Source organism: Magallana gigas, chromosome 9, assembly GCF_963853765.1.
Source record: "Magallana gigas chromosome 9, xbMagGiga1.1, whole genome shotgun sequence".
Classification (NCBI taxonomy): domain Eukaryota; kingdom Metazoa; phylum Mollusca; class Bivalvia; order Ostreida; family Ostreidae; genus Magallana; species Magallana gigas.
The window spans coordinates 20,076,729-20,096,776 of NC_088861.1; the positions used below are offsets into that span (position 1 = coordinate 20,076,729).

Below are 20,048 nucleotides of genomic sequence, written 5' to 3' on the forward strand. Positions count from 1 at the left end.
AACATTTTTAGGCAACCCCGTAGTCAAATAGCGCCATCTGTAAACCGGAAGTGAAAGATAACTTCTTGAAAATGAAAACAATGACTTTTTGTCATCTTGAACTGTTGTTCTGTGATTATTCTACTTGTACTATAGGTGTGAATAACTAGTCTGTTTCAATATAATGTCATTACAGTCGTCTGCGACGCGGTTTGCAGATTATTTTGTTGTATGTGGACTAGATACGAGCACGGGTCTTGAACCAGATCAGCTGTCGGGTACGTAATCTTCACTGACAGACTTCAGATATTACTACACTTGACGATTTCTTAAAATACGTTTCATTTGCTTGAAATATACAAATGTAGTCAAGTGTATTTAATGTACTCTTTATTTTAAAATTAATTACGTGTTTAATTTAACACTACTAACGTGTCATAATTTTTATGTAATGTGTCAGAAGAATGTTGAGTATATCTGTGTATTCATCATGTTTACATAAGCACTGTACTCTTAATATGAATAATGATGATATTATTAATACTGCTATTTATTTTTCCAGGAGATAATTTACAGTGCCCACCACTTGACCGCCCATTTAAATCAAAAGTACTTCAACATGTTCCTGAAAATGTCCCATCAAACCCTTTTGATAAAACAGCTGTTGGAATGGTAAATGAACCATTATACCTACATATATTAATATTAAAAGTGATGCACTTATCATTCTGTTATAATTTACTTCAACTATTTATTGAAATCTCTCTCATAATACAACAATGGGAAACAACAATGGGAAAAAGAGAAATAAAAGAATAATAATTATTACATTCTTTGATAAGCACACATAATTAAAAAAAAAAAATACATTGTATCTGGAAGTCATTGAATGATTGATTCATCTAGATCGGAAGATTGAAAAATATGCATACAACAATTGGTTTTATATTTTCAGCTGTGCATGCCACAAGGTCTTGGCTTCTGTACACAGAAAGAAACAAAACGACCAAGGTTCCATTCCTTTCTGATTACAAAAGAGGATGGATCTCGGGTGTTTGGGTCTGCATTGACCTTTTATGAAGAGGTCAGGGACACAAAAATATGTGCTGCTATGCAGACTTTACAGCACATGTATCGTGCTCAGCCAGAAGATGAGCACGAAGAAGAAAACCAGCCATCTTTACAGCTGCGCCGAAGTCCGAAAGTCACCAGACGATCTAGTCCCAGGCAGAGTGTCAAAGTCTTTGATTCTAAATCAGACACTCTCTATGTAACCAAGTGCTTATGTCTTATCACTCAGTATCCATTTGTTACCGCACAGAAAGAATACCTAAGACAACTGTATGAAGCTGTGGAGAAACCTGTAAAGTCACACTTGCCCTTAGAATGCTATGTTTACAATATACTGTTTGAGGTTCCCCTGCCACAGCCAGGACGAAGCATGAAGTTCTATGGGGTTTCAAGGCCAGTTTTTACACAGAGACCAAGTAAGTTTCAATTAATATATGTGCATGTAAAACAAACTGAACAAATTTCTTGAATCAGTTGATTTAAGAATGATGGATCAAAATACTCAAAGAATCAATAACTTTAAAATGATATTCTTTTAATGAAAAACCTGTAAAGAAATTGATTGAAGAATTTGAACATTGAGGTCCAAATTTTGTTTAATTACTTTAATCAGCAGTAAATATAATGTGATGGCAAAGACTTAAGCTCAGTTGGATTTACGTTGATCATTATTTTTTTCTAATGATTGTAATTTTATTCAAGAAAAAAGATTTGATATTGAATTTAACATGTGCAACATGCATATTCTATAGTTTCTATTACAACAATTACCCATGGTATGACTTTTTCTAAAGACTCGTATAGCCATGATATAGGCTTATTTTGGGTAAAGGCTAACATTTTTAACTGATAATAAAAATTAGGAATTGGGATATGATTTGTTGGTTTATAAGTGTGCATGTAAACTTTCTATGAGTAAGATTCTTCACAGGATTTATTCCCATCATAAAGTGTAGACTCTAACTAATGTGAATTGTCATAAAAATGTTCCCTGATTAAAAAGGTACTACACATTTTGAGTGGATGTATATCTACAGGTGTACAAATATATATTATACTTTCCACACATTTTTCAGTGCATGTTTTGCCATCTATTGTTATGACTTATCTTTTAATGACATGCAAATGATAGAAACATTACAAGAATTGAAACATAGCAGCATTTTCAAATGTCAAACATGTCATATACATGTACATACCTCTTCCCTAGCATGACCCCATGTGTTTGTCTACTGTTTACCTAGTGTACAGTGATATAGCAATGTGAAAAATAATCATAGAATGTGTGTTATATATCCCCTGCAAATTTCATGCAATAAACTGCACATGTATTTATAACTGGTACTTATATGTCTACTAGTACTAACTAAACTGTATTGCTCATTTTCTAACAAGTGGACTGGAGGGAGGTTAAAGGTAAATACTAATGTTGTATATATCTCTGGTGTCAGAACTACCTCCCCAGTTTTATATATACATGGTATACAGTGTATGTATTCTTATGTATAGTGAAATGCATGGAGCAAAGGGATTGGCTGAATGTTCAATTTACAATTACCGCAAGAAGTGTTTGTAAATGATAATGCGAAACTATTAGCTTTGCATGTACTAGGGTGGAACATAAGCAAATTCTATGCGTATTTAGACAGATCAGAAGTGCTTAATTGGTGTCATTTATTACATTGTGTGTATATGTTTTTTACGTTTTGAAATTTCAATTCTGTTTTAAGAGATATCATTGTAGATGTACATGTTATGATGTAAATGTGTATTTAACTACATAAAGTTTTCATATTCACATTTACAATGTATATATTTAAGTTTGCTCTTCATTTTAAAACTTCTATTGATGTATACAGTATTGTTAGGCATTATGATTATTCATTTAAACAACTGACAACTTATAAACATTCTTAATGGTCTCAATTTAGCATATTAATCCAAGAATCATTTATGCACGTAATTTCATAATGACACAAAAATAATCTGATGACTTATTTTAATCACTTGTATCGTCTAGCCTTATTCACTACACAATATACATGTACTTTGTTTGATTATCATGGATAATTGTTTTACTCTGTAGGTGTGAGTGAGCTCCCTTTGTTTGATTTCTCCCTCTGGGATCTGTGCCGCTTCCTGGAGGTCAAGGATCTGATTCTGTTATTCACCAGTGTTCTCCTGGAACACCAGATTCTCCTGTACTCAAGCGGTAAGTTCGTGTTCAACTAGGGATGGGACGATCCACCGATGCACCGGTGCATCGCGGTATTTATTTTGACGATATTTGGATCGATACATTTACCATTAATACAACGATACCTTACCGAACTTTTTTTATTTTTCAAAAATATCCGAGCTTCATATATCGGCTATTTTTAGTCCGCGCGCCTAATATGAAAGTACAAAGATGGCGGAAAACCTCGTAAAGTTTTCAAAACTGTTAGGAAGCTAAATATGGAGTGTAGAAAACTTTTGGAGTACTTGTTTATGAAAAACTAGTTTACACGAGACTAAAGTAATTTGTAAATTGTGCAACGCTCATTATGAATATAACAAAATAACTTTGGACATGCGGTAATACATCGGCAGGTTGAATAAATTTTAAACTTTTATTCATGTTTTCATTTAATTGCAATGTATCGTGATATGTATCGTATCGCATCTCATGTATCGTGATATGTACCGAATCGGCTCAGTACAGTATCGTCCCAGCCCTATGTTCAACCAACTGACTGGTATTGGTCAGTTTCTTTGCAAAAAAAATAAATGTACTGGTCATTCTGGTAGTCAGAACAGATTTATGATATGACCATCTATAACATTTATACACCCACTATTTGGATTATTTTTTCAAGATAAACATATTTTTTATTTAAAGACATTCCAGTAATAGCACAATTTTATGTCTATTGTGTAAATATATAGATATTTTTTTGAATGTCAGTAACCAGTTACTGCATTGCTTATGGATATCTTATATAACTTTATCCCCCTATCTGTATACAGATTACCAAAAACTGATGACAGTAGCAGAGTGTATCAATGTGTTAACTTTCCCCTTCACCTGGCAGCATGTATATGTTCCTATACTGCCAGCATCTCTTACTCACTTTTTGGATGCCCCTGTACCTTTCATCATGGGCCTACACCATGGACGAGAAAAACGCTCAGAACTGACTCTTCCAAGTGAGGTAAGATATCAGCTGGCAGCATACACAGATCTAGATGGGGTGGGGGGGGGGAGGGGGTCCAGATCCCCCCTGCAAATTCAAATTTCTTTAACTTTACATCATATAATTACCAAAAAAATGTCTCAGACCCTTCCCCCCTTGGAAAACTGAAATTACCATCGGATTCCCCCCCCCCCCCCCCCCCCCCCCCCCCCCCCCCAGGAAAAATTTTCTGGATCGATCTGCACATGGGCAGTGTGCTGTATTGTATAAAACTGCATTGACCAAAGATGGAAGTCTTTCATTACCAACAAAGACCTCCAAACCAGGTTCTTGGTTAACATCTTATTTTTCAAATGATTATGAAATGCATTTGTGTGTAAAAATATACATCAGGCATAGACACAAGAGATCTGTTTATATGATACAAACATAATAAAATAGAATTTGATGCTCAAAATCTTTTATGGTTTTGAAGAATCAAAATACATATATGTTTTTCAAAAACTTCAGTATTTGGAAAAAAACAGAACATTAGCAGATGAACATGCATGTTATATTTCTCCTAAATTGGGTTTTAAGCAATATAAATTATACAATAATCTTTCTGGCTAATTTTTTTTCATAGGCCAATATGTGTTTTGTGGACATTGATGACAAAACAGTAGATGTTCCAGAAGATTTACCTCCCTTTCCCCACCATCAGGAACTAAAGGAAGAGCTTGTTCGGGCAATTAACCTGTACAAAGTGTCCCTGGGTAAAGACTCAAGCAAAACGCCCAGTCCCAAAAAGTCTGGGAGCAACAAGGAAGAATCTACCATCAGTCGCAACGAAAGCTGGACCAACATGCCAGAGCGGATGGAAATCCTGAATCAAAGCGAGGCTTTTGCAAAAATATCTGCCATTGCCAAGAAAACCGGTGTGTGGACTTCTATTGAAGAATTCTCGGACAAGTCCGAAAAGGAAAAAGACCTAGAAATCAAAGACTCCTCCTCCATGGGGCAGAGGCAGATTGATCATTTGAAGTTTAACAACATGATCAGAGAGATATTTCTCAACCACTTCCTGCATTTGTTTAGTTCCTATGAGACCTTTGTGATCCAGCCTACACAAGACATGGAGTCATGGCTGACTAACAGAGAAATCATGCAGAACTTTGACAAGGCGGCCTTTCTGAGTGACCAGCCAGAGGGTTATCTCCCTTTCATGTCCTCTTTTACGGAGACTCAGATGTTTGCGACTCTGATTGATAACAAGATTCTGTGTCACTTTGACGAGGTGGATCCAAATCTACGAGTTTTCGATTCACGACTAAAGATCCTCAGGGAACGACTTGGAGAATATATCACTCACACCTATAGTCCTTGCACTACAGTAGAAGATACAGGTTTGTAGATTGAACATTCAAGGAGAATTATTGTAGTATAAGTGTTCCTATTATTATATATGACCCATCTGGAACTGTCAGGATGCTCAAACTGTTACTATTTTATTTGATATTCCATCTGAATATTTATATGTTAATTTATCACTGACATTGATTTGAATTCTTTAATTACATGTAAAATATGTACATGTAGACATGAATATGGCAAACTCTTCACTTCTGTAATTTATGATGATACACACATGCTTATCACAGGAGATGCATTTTAAATGCTTACTACCGGTACTAATTAATTGAAGTAAACGCACCTGAATAGGAGGCTAAAAATACATTTATTCTGAAGATCATAAGACAGGTTTATATACGGTAGGTGACTGATAAAATGATTAATTCAAATTATTTCAGAAAAAATGCTGGAGAAAAGAGTCGTGTACATAGATCATGTATCCCTCCGCCCACACACTCTGGAAGACCTAACCAGTCCAGCCACGGTAGAGACTGGCTTCTTCCCACAGATTGAAACTGACGTCTTGAACGTCCAGATCACTCAACAACCGTATGTATCACTAGTTATGTAGTGACTCTCTCTTTATTGCGAATCAGGTTACTGTATATAAATGTTCCAGAATTACATGTGATGCAAACAAATCAAAAGTCCCTGCAGTAGGATTCATGCTGGAAATGTTATTTGAGGTTGAAATTTATGTCAGTTCATAAATGACTCTTAAGATCACCACAAAACAGTTTTTAGAATCTGAAAATGTTTACATTTTGCACTTTGTTCTTAATGTCTTAAACATTACCCTGATGCAATTGTGTTTTACATGAAATCAACAGATTTTATAAACATGATCAAATCAACATTATAGTTTATGTATTACTATGTAGTTATCATAAACAATTTGCCAGTGAAATTCTGTAACAGAACACTGACATTTTTGTTTGAAGAAGCAAGAGGGAGAGTGCCATGTGGAGGAGAAAGGACAGGTCCATGCAGCACTCGGAACACATAACTCTGACCTCGGAGCAGAGAGAGGTACTAGTCATTCTGATCTAATTTCTAGAAATACATAATTCATATTTTCTATCATGTTGCATTAGAAATTGTCTCAAGAGAATTGGCATTGGTTTGTTATTAAGTCTTTAAGTTTACAACATTTAGGATTGTTCCTTATTTCGTGATTACATGATTGGCTTTCAAACTGTCAATACACTATAATAATAATATCTAATTATCTTTAAAGTAATTTTTGCAATTTTTTTTTTAATTTTGCATTAAGGTATTTTAATTTAAAGAATTGATGTTTAATATTTAACTTATATATTTATTTTCCTATATCTTAAAAGTTAATTAGAATTGTGATCACCTTCTGTAACATTATTGTGCAATATTTTAAAAAATGAATATGTGTATTGCAGTTTTATGAATATGAATTTTTATCAGTGATAGTCAGTTTTGTACTTATGATCTTTGCAGAAGTACCTTCAAGATGCCCGCCTCAAACATGTAAGACAACCCAAGCTGACTGACATGTCAGCTGCAGGGATGATGCAGACCAACTGGAAGTTTGTGGAGACGCTGCTCCAGGAAATCAAAAACAAGGTAAAATGTCTGTCATAGAAAGGTACAGGTTTCTGGGAGGCAAAAACTGTTAATATGAATCTTATTCTGTCATGATACATTTACTGAACAATTTGTATTTTAAAACTGAAATACACAAACTTGAATTTTGCAGTTCAATATGCTCATTTTCTTGAGATACATTATCAAACAACTTAAAATTATTATAAAATTAAAATACATGGTCTTAGTTGTTTCATATCGAGTAGCAATGTTGTTTGATGAAAAAAGCTAATTAAATATCTATTATTTTGTGTATTTAATATAGACCAAAAGAATGCTGGTGGAGAAAATGGGACACGAAGCAATAGAACTAGGTCACGGGGATGCGAACATTAACGGCGTGGAGGAGAACACGATGATCGCCAGCCTGTGTGACATGTTGGAGAGGATCTGGTCCCACGGCCTGCAGTCCAAGAAGGTGATCTAAGAGTCCTAGGCAGCAGTCTGTCCTAGCTCTGTAGAATCAAACTTAAAACCATCTAGGCATTGTAGAATATGCACAAAGTAAATACAGAGAATATATACATGTATATGTACATGTACAAACAGTTTTAAGGAATTTAAACTTTTCTTGCCAAATATTTTAAAATACTGTAAACGTATTATATTTAGCGTGTACGATATTTGGCGGAATATGATTTTTGAACATGTTAGCGTAGATTTGATTAAGCGCATTTCTAAATGTAACTATTTATCTACTTACACATTTTACATTTGGCGATGTACTTGATTTAGCGGACGCCGCTTTCCGCCAAAAACGCTAAATAGAATACAAAGCCAAATGTAATACGTTTACAGTATATGCAAATACAGACCCAAATGTTTTCAAACTTTATGTATGCTGTATCAGTTATTCATTATGTAGAATGCATTGTATTTTGTTTGAGCAGGGCAGAAAATGTAACTCAGTTACACAGCATAAACTGAATACATTGGACTGTAACTTTGTTTATAACGATTCCATGTACATGTATCAGCTGTTACAAATGAAATGATCTGATATTTTGCAGGGAAAGTCTGCCCTTTGGTCACATTTGTTGAGTTATCTTGAGCTACAAGACTGTAACTATGGAAACCAGTGCCTTGACAGCAACAAACTGGCCCCACCAGGTAGGAATTAGTCTCCTAAACGCAAGTCAAATGTACACTCATTATAATAAAAAAATCAAAAATGTTAATATCCATTCATTGACAATTCTCTATACTCTATTTTCGATATCTCTTGTTTGAGGGGACTCACTTAAACTTTATCTATTCAAAATTAAAATACTAGTTTTACTTCTGTAGACTAAGTAACATGTTCTTGTATCTGACCCCACTGTCACCAACTTTCCTCAAGTCAGTACTCAGCCTCAAATCCAAGTTTTGACCTCAAATTCTTGCACTGTTTCTTTAAGAATTTGAGTTGAGGACTGAGTTGAGTGATTTAAAAATGTTGGTGGCGGCAGGGCCTGAGCTCATAGTTGTTGATTGAATCAGATTGATGAGGAGTTTATAGATCACTGTTTTATTGTTTTAGTCCTACACTTACCTATTCGTAAGAGAACAAGGGTACAATTCATGTCCATTAGGTCATTGTACAATTGTTTATGCAGCAGTAAGTAAAATGAAGGAATTCAGAGATTTATTTGTGTTTTGTTTTTTTTTTGTTTTTCAAATGTTTTACAGCTGCAGTATTGCCCGATTTTTGGTTTATTTAAACCTTTTATGAAATCTTTTAATGTAATTGTATTTAAAAAGAATTTCAGTGTAATTTTGTTTGTTGCTGCTCCTTTTTTCTCAAAAATATAAGTTTTTAGTTTTTCACATTTAAAAGTAAGATTAAATAAGTAGGTTTGAGAGAGAGAGAGAGAAAGAGAGAGAGAGAGAGAGAGAGAGAGAGAGAGAGAGAGAGAGAGAGAGAGAGAGAGAGAGAGAGAGAGAGAGAAATTTGTTTCCTGATAAATAAGAAATAAATCACTTTTGCATGCAGCTGCTTTAGACTGTGTTCAATTGGATTTTCACATCTTTTGTCCTACTCTTTCAATGGAATTCATGAATATATGTTGATATCAAATTCAGTTCTTTGTTAGTACAGTTTATTAAATAAAACCATATCATGTGGAAAATATTCATCTTAGTGTATTTAAGCAATGCATAAGGAAATTAACAGTAGACATCTTTTGGCACCACAATAAATTTTCCTCAATGATGCAATTAACAAATTACTCTGTATATATGTGTATCTTCATTAATTTTATATTTTTATAAGTAAATGACTTTTAATTTCAATTTAAATACTTTTTGTACTTTTACCAAAAAGAGCATTGGAATCATGCATCACGTATGTTTTCTATAGTTTCTCTTACAATATCATTTGGCGAGCACTTGTAGATCTGCCTACTTTCTACACACTGGTGTGTTCAGTGGATGTGTTCCCTTCTTCCTCTATGGTTTGGTGTTTTGTGTTCTGTAAACCTGTACCTTTCTTTAGTTTACTTGGGCCTCATACATACACATATAAATGATCAAGAGTACTCAGATCACTCTTTGTCAAGGGACTTTTTGTTAACCATTTCATTATCAACAAGATTTTTAGTTTAATTTCAGTCAAACTTGACCAAATTCCTTCTTTGTTAATGTGAATAAGTTAACAAATATAAAGGTCCAGTGCATCTTACTTGTTATTTATTGGGTAAAATAATAACAATAGGGTTCACTTGGTAATTGCAAAAATATGTTGGAGGTATTCAAAAAAGCTTTAAAAAAAGTAATACATATATAACAATAAGATCAATCTCTAGAAAAGTAAGTTTTATTAATAAAAGTTAAGAATGAAACATGAAGGTAATATGGTCCATATCACACACACTTGTTCTCAATAATTTTGTGCTCTTTTTTATGCCCGCTTAGAGAAAGATGGAAATTAAGTACATTGAAAAATCAACAGTGACTGTTAATCGGTTACTGTACAACTGTAAATTTGTTACTGTAAATTTGTTACCGTAAATTTGTTACTGTAAATTTGTTACCGTAAATTTGTTACTGTAAATTTGTAACGTGAAATATTCCCATATGTGGATTGTTTTTACAGATCGTTAGATATGTGAATCTGTGTAATAGAATCAACAGACATCAGCAATAAGCATCATATCCAGAGTTTATTTCTTCCATGATGTCATTATTCTCCTCAATTGTTATGTTCTCAGTAACGTGTAGTACAGAAGATGTTGGTTTTCACTGCATGCATCTGATGGCATATTCTACTTTTGTATTCATTTGAAAGTTATTTTCTTAATACCAGTATGTGTATTTTTAAGTTGTTGATTTTTTTATGTATTCCAGCAATAATGTGAACTTGATTATTTAAATTCATTTACATAAATATAATAATACAGTTTTAAGTAAAATATCTATTTTATAATACACGTACCATTAGAATGTTATAAGTTCCCTTCTTTTGTTTCTAGGCGGGTAAAACTATGCACATAGACATGTTTTATAAATTTTCAAAAGCTTATTAATTATAATACCAAATACCGTAATAGCTAGCACACATGTAATTAATATAGAGTTAGAATTAACAAACAAAGAAATCTAGAAAAGCAATTCAGTTTTACTGAAAATATAATTTAACATGACTTTCAATCATAACTAAACTATTTTATGGACCATCTTTTGCATTTGACAGATATTTCAGTGATGTCGTTGAGTCCAGAAGGATTACAAGACCACCCCAGTCAAATCAAAACACACCGCCGTAAAGGAAGCACAGGGAGGATAGAGTTACCCACCTTGACTCCACTGCCCAGCTCGCTGGCCTATGACATGAGGTAATAAGTGACCCATTGAACTTTGGGGGGGGGGGGGGGGGGTGTTGCATGTGTCCATGTAGGATTCTTCTTCTCAACTCACAGGTATTAGTTTTATTCAAACTCAAATGACATTGAGGTCAAAATGGGTTTTCTTATGACTTTTGTTTAGACATGAATGTACATGTTTATGACACAGTTTATGTTAAACATTAGTTTTGTGTATACAATATAAAAAGATAAATGCAGAATACATGCAAGGGAGATATAAAATTTGAAACTCTGTAAGTACCAGTAGTATACATGTATTTAATGATATTTTTTATAATTTGTAAAGGAAAGTGCAGCAAATGGTAGATATTAGAACAGACGTGGGACATGCTCGAGCATGGGTCAGGCTAGCTCTTGAAAAAAAGATGCTGGAATCTCATCTAAAAGAGCTTCTGTCTGATGCAGATTTACTCAGGTAATTGATGAAGATTGTCTATGAATTTCTTTCGATTGTAACTTTATCATTACCAATAACTTAAAGATCCAGAAGTCTGTAATTGCTATATAAGCATTTCAAGATCTTTTGAATTTTCTAACAAAAAAAAAGATTGGGAAAACTGATAATGTTTTCCATTAAATAAATATGACAGTACACTATGTTTGTGAATTAACTTTTTTTCTGATTTGATAGGAACCTGTACAAGAGATATGCCTTTCTGAGATGTGAGGATGAGAAAGAGCAGTTTCTATTCCATTTACTCTCATTGAATGCAGTGGATTATTTCTCCTACACAAACTCCTTCCTTAACACAGGTACAAAAATCACATGATTTTTCAATTAAAATTTTTTTAAACAGACTGCACAAAAATGAATCACTTCTTTGAATAACTTTAGATGCAAGTGTTTACAATTCTTGTAGTGTAGAAAAGCTAAATACTAATCAATGAAAAATTTGCCTACAGTTGTGCCATACAAAGTGCTAATCTACCCCAGTCCAAAGTTCGGCTGCTCCACCACCAGTGCTAACCCCTGGATCAGCTTAGCTGGCCAGCACGGAGAAACAGGAGTCATAGAAATTCCAAAGGGCTGTCTGGAATTCAACGTAGAGGTTTGTACATCATTGAGTGTAGCTTGATGATTCATAGAAGATTGATGGTTATAGTCTGGCCAATATTGGTCAGTTTTATTTCACTGAATGCATACTAGATGATAAAATTTATTGTTGTATAGCAAATGTTTTAATTATTATTTGTTAGAATCATGACACACACAGATTTATAAGGAAATATAATAATTTGATGTGAAGGAATCAACTTATATTGTGGAAAAAAAGAAAATTACCTGTAACATCTTTAGCAGTATATGTACCTGTGTACATTGTAGAAGACAATTTGCAGAAGCAAAAAAAAATATTTATACCAACAGTTACAAATTACGTTGATATATAATAGAAGATTTTGAGCTGATTGTTAAATTTTATTACAGCATAAGAATCTAGGGATTTTGACGACACTTCGTATTGGACATGACAACACTGGCCTAACGCCTCGCTGGCTAGTGGAGTATGTTCTAGTCCGCAACGAGTTGACAGGTCACCTCTACAAGTAAGGCTTCAGTGATTTATAAAGTGTATCATGCCATTATGATTGCAATCATATGATGCACTCTACTCTATGTATATGTATCTTCCAACCACCAGCTTCATTTGTAGCTCTATGAAGGCAACAGCCAAATAAGTTTTTAAGACAGTTTTTCAATGCAGAAACAATGATAAGTACGTGTATTTTTTATATTTAAATGTAAATGCCTATACAGTTTTTCCTGTTCAGTTTGACACAGAACCTTTTGTTGTCATTTCAGGTTTCCTTGTGGAAGATGGCTAGGGAAGATGGTGGATGATGGCAGTACAGAAAGGTTACTGGTGGCTCAGCTTCTTCCACAGCACTCTGATACTTACGGTAGATCAAACTCTGTAACATGTATTTTGATGCAAGTTTTAAATAGAAAAACAGTTGGTTCATTTCATGACCCTATCATTTTTTCTAAACTGAAAATGTTTGTTTTGATGGTTTCAGATTTAGATTTAGCAGTTGCTTCTTCACCTCCGAACAAAGCGCTGTCTCCCAATTCCCCCAAGAAGTCACCAGATTCAGGTACTTGACACAGATATTGCTTTATGTGTAGAAATTATCAGTATGTAGGATCTTTTCTTGTCCATAATTTGATAGAACATTATTCTGAATGGTAAAATGGTATTGTATGCCAGTTTTGTCTGTATAAATAAGATGCATATAGTCACAAATTGCTTTTTTTTATTTTTGAAGGATCCCTAAGCATTCCAGAAATTCAGGAGAGACTTGGACATGCCATAAATAACCTAGTCAAGCATTTTTACAAACCAGAAAAAGAGGTTAGGTGGCAGACAGTGCTATGAAATGTATTTGAACATTAAGAAATATCTGTATACATGTATAATCTACAAAGTGTATATATACTTTGGAAAAAAAACAAGAGAAGAAACATTACAAAGTGCTGTTTGTCAGTGTTTGACATATCAAAAGTTTGTCCATTTAGAGAAATGCATTTTCAAGGGCAACAACTCTTACAATATTCAGGTCCACTTACTTCATGGACACATTTTCTTTTTAATAATTATGAACATGTACCTAGATTTTTATAACAAAAATTCAAAAAGAGATAAAGGAGCCTCGAATATACATCTGTAAAAAAAAAAAAAAGAAAAAAAAGAAAAAGAATAAACACTTTGATGAATTTTGTCTTCCTTGGTTTTCAGAGAGGGAACTTGACGTACCTGTTGTGTGGCGAGCAGGGATTGGTCCACTGTCTGGAGCTGGTGTTCCAGTACGGCTTCCGCTCCTCCAGACTGTTCCGAAACAAGTTCTTCATCTGGGATTACCTTGGTTTGTATAGACTTTTAGAAGAATACCAACTAATACATGTATAAGCATGTTATGCAATTTACATATTGAGAGTTTTAAAAGTAATATTTTTCAAATGTTGCTTTTTAAAAAAAGAAGGAAAAGAAATACAATATAAATATGAATGTGATTAGAATTTCAAATTGTTTTCAATTAGTTAGATTTGTTAGAATCTAGAAACTTATCCAAAACACTTTCATTTAATCTTGTGTTTATTTTCAATGTAAATGCATGCCTTGAAAAGGTTATATTTGATGTAATATTTGTAGAGAAAGTAAAATTCAACAAAACAGTTGATTAACAATAAATTGGATGCATTATGTACAGAGAAGGTGAAGCAGTACTTTGAGGGGGTACTGACGGGTGAGGTGAGACAGGCCCTGAGTGAGGGGGCGCGGGCCGGCTACTGGATCTACTGTAACTTCCTATTGAAGATCAACAGTGCCACCGAGTCTGTGGGCAAGGACGGCAAGTTCCAGATCTTTGTCTGCGTCGGTATCAGGTCAGGGCTTACATCAGTACATTCATAGCTTTCTATTTATCAATAAACACATATACTGTAAGTAAATTCCTAATTAAACCCAAGGAATTAATATTCGCGTAAAACTGTCAGAAGCACAGTTCACATATTTTAAAATCTCACTTTTATTTTTCGGACAGATGTAAATGAAATGAAACTATGACCAAAATTTGGCATTTGCAATTTTACATTCTTGTGATTTGATGCTAAACAGTTGAATAATGGAATTAAGTACTCTTGTAAAATAAGGAATCAACTATTTATAAATAAAAAGTACTCTTAAAGCAAGCATGTACATCTGGTATATATTCATAGCATTTTGGAATGCTGGGTTTGTTCAATCCATCTAAAACAGTAATTATTAAAGTAAAAAAAAGGCACTTGATTACATATATATTCTTGGATTTAATGAGGAATCTCATTTTGTTTACAGGGATCATATACTGCAGAAGTTACTTCCCCTTATCGCCAGCAGTCCAGTGACAGACCAGATGTACGAGGAGAATTCCTTCCTGAGGAACTACAGTCACATCAACTACCTAGTCCACATACTCAGCACTCTGGAGGAGTTCCAGATCACTCTCGAGTCCTCACTGCTCCGAGGTCTGGAGATCTGAGGGGTTCTGTAGACCCAACCATATTTAAGTAATGATAGATTGGAACATGATGTTGTTCTCATATTGGGTATGGGTATTAATAAATCTTCCAATTTTTTCTTCTAATTTGAGATTCAATTTTTAACTCAAAATCAGAAATATGTATGTGTAATTGAGGAAGTATATAAATTTGTAGTTAAAAGTGTATTTAGAAACAATGTAAACTGTCGATGAAATTATACATGTACAAGTCTTTGTTGAACCCACCAATTTGTTTTACTGTGTAATTTTTGTGATTTGCTTAACTGTTATATATAACATTTTGTTGCAATTCTTTTTTTTTTTTTGATGATTATATTTACCCTTAGCAATTGAATCCATAATTACTTTCTCAACTTCTCGTATACATGTATATGTACAATTTAGTTGTTGATATTTTACCTTATTTTACGTTTAGTTTTTGAATTATTCAAGATACTATACATGCAAGGTTTTTGCAGCTCAATTCCTTACCAACATGACAGTCATGTAGAGTACTATTCTATGTATATGCTGTACTTTATGTTTGTCTCTGTAGGTATAAGCATTTTACATTTATTTTCCTGCCAGTATGTCCGCATATTACAAACATCTCTAATGATGTCTCAAACCTGTTACAATGTATATACCTTGGGGAATTTTTTTTCTCCAGTGCAAAATGTTAACTGTTAATGATGTAAATGCTAACAATGTATCTAGTCCTACTTTCAATGAACCTTGATACATGTATGTGACTTCAGAGAGAGAGAGAGAGAGAGAGAGACTATTGAATTCCACCAATATTTTGAATTTTGAAAATATAATAGTATTTGATATCAGACAGCAATACTGTGCAATACTTTGTGATGACTGTGTGTTTAATGATGTTGATACTAACAAACCTTTGATAACATAAAGGGTTTCAAAAAATGATGCATTAATAATGCATGTATTGAGTGCTTTGTACATGTTGATACCAGTACACCTTGTTTTATTGATTCCTCTTTTTCTTATTTGAGCCAATTTAAACCAGGTAAAAAAAATCCCTATGTCACGATAATTTATTTTGAGACTTCAATTATCATCACAAAAGGAATTATAATTTATTACTTTACATGTAAGGTTGCAATTTGATAGATATTTATTGATAATTGTTATTTTTTATGATATTATTTGAATCGAAAAATGTTTTCAATTTTCATTTTTGCAAATGAGTATATGTGTACACATTGATAGGAATTGTGTAATTGAGTTGGCAACATACTTGTAAGGCAGTGTGGATCTCGGAGGTTGTGCGCCCACTGCTATGTACAGTATTTATTGTGCTAGGTGTGTGATAATTAAAGTTTTACACACATCATCTTGATTATGTTGTGCCAACTTTGTATTAATCTTGAAAATACAAATGTAGATATAGTAAAAGTTTAAGTTTATTTTTTTTTAAGCATAACATGTATTATGCAATTATTAATATATTTCAGAATACCTTAGATACTTAATTGGTGTGCCAATTCTTATTATTTATTTTATTTGTTACTGTAACCGTAATATGAATGTGAAATATTATTCATACAAGATGAAGGATTTTTTTTACTGCCATATATACAAACAATTTCATGGTTGTATGAAACAATTGTCAAAGTGTTTCGAAAAAAAAAAAGATTTTTAATTTTTTTTAGAATGTAGAATTCGAGAATTTATGTCAAAAGACTTGTATTTATTCTTATAAGTGAATCTTAGAAAGTCAAACCTCCTTCTTTCAGTTCAAGGCATTCATATACTCTAATCAAATTTTTTATCAAAAAGACTAACCTACTAGACATTTTAATCAATGTAAATGATCAATTAATATGTTGCTCACTATTTTAGGTCAAAAATTCATACTTTCAAAGCTTCATTAACTTCCAGCTCCCAAGCAAGGAAAAGACAGAATTTTATCTTTGGTATACAGTTTGTTTTAATTAAAAAAAAAACATGACCATAAATGTATGTTAATCTGTATGTAGATGATCAACTCTCTGTAGAATGGAGAGTATAATATGTTGTGTACGATTACTGTCCATTATAATGCATCCAGTACCTGATCTCTGCCGGCCAAACTTTTGATTGATCCAAACAGACAAAATTCACCCTCCTTCTTATATCCATCAACCTTTCGTACCCCGGACAGACAGAGATTCTGATAAATATTTGAAATGAGTTAAAAGATTTTTTTAAAATGTTGATGTAGTACTTGTTATCCCTTTTCACGGACACTTTGCGAATCCCTTTTGAAATGTTTTTTTTTTCCATTTGTTTTAAGGATTATATGTTAAACTGTTAGTCAGTCTTTCTGAATCATGTTTGAAATAAATATTGAAAATATACGTTCTTCAATGTTTTGTGATCGATGAGCTGCTAAAGGCAGTGGCAAGAAGTATCAATGTCTTTAAGTTTAATTATTTAACATTTTTTATCTTTCGTTTTATCTACATGTGTAGTTATTAAAAAAAAACAATGAGCATGTCAGGTGATAGTATAACTGGTAAGCACCAAACTTACAGTGGTTCAATGTCTTATGCGTGGACCGGATAAACAAATTCCTGTGGTTTAATGACTTAATCTAATTTCACCTGTGCTTCATGCGTTTACATGAATGGGGAGATTAATAAGAGTCTTAAAAAGATTAATGTAACAGTTGAAATGAAGAATCTTAACATTAAATCTCATCTCAATTTAAAAGAAGAAAATGCACATTCCAAACGCCCGATACTTCTGCCCCGCTCCTTACAAATTCGGGTTATGTAAAGGGGGCGGATCAGAATTAAATCGTCGACAGTCGGGGAAGATACAGTGAGAGCTCGTGCATTAAACTACATAGAACAATACATGCACGCGCCATTCAATCAATGGACTTTTAATTTATGTTTAATCCCTAATAAGTACATGTAGTCGATCCTGTGAACTTTTAATCATAAACAGTTGAGCAGCAGCTTAGTTTAATTTTCCCTTTCTATATATCGTTCAACATTTACAAGGCTCCAAAGAATAACTGTAATACAACACATCCAAGACAGGTGCTGTGTAAGTAGATTTTCTATGATAATTATAAAACCTTCTATTTTCACTGAAATCATACTTTTTTTTGGGGCGGGGGGGGGGGGGGTGCGGTTGGTTAAAAAAAGAAAGCCGGAGCAAAGGAGATCATGAACATTGCAATGTCTAGCATTTTGGTACGAAAAAGAAGAGTATTTGAATTCTTTGGGGCTATTATAGAGGGTCAATGTGTTTAGACGGGTCTGTTTTCAGCTAACAGCGGTACATGAGAAAAACATTTCAACCAACTCTTTTCGGATGGATTTTCTGTTTTATATATTTCACATGAGTTATTGAAACAAAAAATATTCATTATTTGTATTAGGATAGCATTGGCTTAATTTGCTTGATTACCATGCATTCTTTTGAAAAGAAACTCTCACTAAAATTCAATGACCTATACTTTTAGAGTAGCATTCTAACATTTTGTAGGATAAAAACGCATCATCACAATGGGTTGTTCTATCAGTACGGAAAAAAGTCCGAAAGCGAGAAGAAAATCGAGAAGTCCCCGCGAACACCCGGATAGCTGTGTCAATCCGGAAATCAGAATCACCCGGTCCGACTCCACTTCCTCCTCTTCCTCCTCGTCTTCTTCTTCTTCTTCTGATTCCAGCAAATCTAGGGGAAATAAAAAGGACAAGCGAAACAAGGACAAGCGAAACAAGAAACATCGCAAAAAGTCCAAAAAGGACAGAAAGAAAAGCAGAGATAACTCGGGCGAATGTGAGATAAAGCAGAACCAAAACGACCCCCCTGTCTGTGAAAATGACCCGGATGATAAACCAACAGTTTGTGTTATGAGACCGGAAGTCAGACTACCTGAACTTGAGTTAAAGGAAGAAAAGCACGAGGTCGTTGCCTGTGATCTTCAACCAGAACCGGAAACAAACAATACGGAGGAGCCGACACCGCGCAAAGAGGAGGAAGCACAGCCCGGATCAGAGAGGAGCGGAGACGGAAATGACACCAAACCGGAATCAGATACCGAAGCCAAACCGGAATTAGATTGAGATCAATAATTTTATTGGAAAAGATGTGGGTTTTTTGATGATGCATAATAAATATCATGATGGTGTAATTAAAATAAATTGAATATAATTCACATTTACGAATGCACTTTGTCGTCGTACCCTATTTAAGCACGCTGATGGTTATTCATGTTTGATGAAACGATGATTATATTTTAATTAGATAGAGCCATTTTATAAAAAAAAAAACACAAACAAAAGAACCCCGCATTTCGCAATGTTACTACGTTCATATCCCGCATGAATAACTAGTATATTATGTGTTTTTGTGTGTATATATATATACATGTATATATATATATAGCATGCAGACTGGAAATTAATGCAGACACTTTTGGACAAATCAGAAACATTGACAATTCGAGTAAGCATGCGATCTTCTATGTGCTGTCGATCTACTGATGAAGCAGTTCGGTGGCACAGTGTGTAAATCATCATTACTTGAATTTGGAAATCTAATATTTTAGCTTCTATCTTGACAATGATGCAGCAATATTCAGTCTATGTCCATGCAGATCAATTACTAAACTTACGTAAACTTATAACTTATTTCAGTTTACTCTAGATCTATATAAAACAGAGAGAGAGAGAGAGAGAGAGAGAGAGAGAGAGAGAGAGAGAGAGAGAGAGAGAGAGAGAGAGAGAGAGAGAGAGAGAGAGAGAGAGAGAGAATGCATGAGCGGATGCATACTTTTTATCCAGAGGTAGTCCGAGGAATATTTGCCGGAGTTTGCCGAGGATGGGGGGGGGGGGCGGGGGGGGGGGCATAATAATCCCCCCACTAGAAAAATCAAATATCTTATTTGTGGCCAAAGCTACTTTATACTAACAAACGCATGTACATGTACCAC

At 33.9% G+C, this 20,048-nt stretch overlaps 2 protein-coding genes across 7 annotated transcripts; both read left to right on the plus strand.

The window, feature by feature from the left end:
• Nucleotides 1–30: 30 nt before the first annotated feature.
• On the plus strand, nt 31–17,455 carry LOC105320695 (DENN domain-containing protein 5A). Of its 6 annotated transcripts, none has more exons than XM_066070559.1 (25): nt 31–257; nt 542–651; nt 935–1,466; nt 1,803–1,826; nt 3,137–3,262; nt 4,060–4,244; nt 4,852–5,611; nt 6,017–6,167; nt 6,560–6,647; nt 7,089–7,214; nt 7,501–7,653; nt 8,246–8,345; nt 8,755–8,832; nt 9,538–9,558; nt 10,906–11,047; nt 11,364–11,492; nt 11,709–11,830; nt 11,981–12,126; nt 12,504–12,622; nt 12,879–12,976; nt 13,094–13,171; nt 13,343–13,428; nt 13,813–13,939; nt 14,285–14,459; nt 14,911–17,455. In XM_066070559.1, the coding sequence occupies exons 1-25, from the start codon at nt 164–166 to the stop codon at nt 15,092–15,094; spliced, it is 3,954 nt and encodes a 1,317-aa protein (XP_065926631.1). In that variant the 5' UTR covers nt 31–163; the 3' UTR covers nt 15,095–17,455. The 6 variants fall into 6 exon arrangements, with proteins under 6 accessions (XP_065926631.1, XP_034334334.2, XP_034334335.2 ...); XM_034478443.2 differs by lacking the exon at nt 1,803–1,826 and adding an exon at nt 2,446–2,466; XM_034478444.2 differs by lacking the exon at nt 9,538–9,558.
• A 556-nt stretch (nt 17,456–18,011) lies between these two features.
• Nucleotides 18,012–19,247, plus strand: LOC105320694 (NKAP family protein). The gene is made up of 2 exons (XM_034478893.2): nt 18,012–18,154; nt 18,599–19,247. The coding sequence occupies exon 2, from the start codon at nt 18,619–18,621 to the stop codon at nt 19,177–19,179; it is 561 nt and encodes a 186-aa protein (XP_034334784.2). The 5' UTR covers nt 18,012–18,154; nt 18,599–18,618; the 3' UTR covers nt 19,180–19,247.
• Nucleotides 19,248–20,048: the final 801 nt, after the last annotated feature.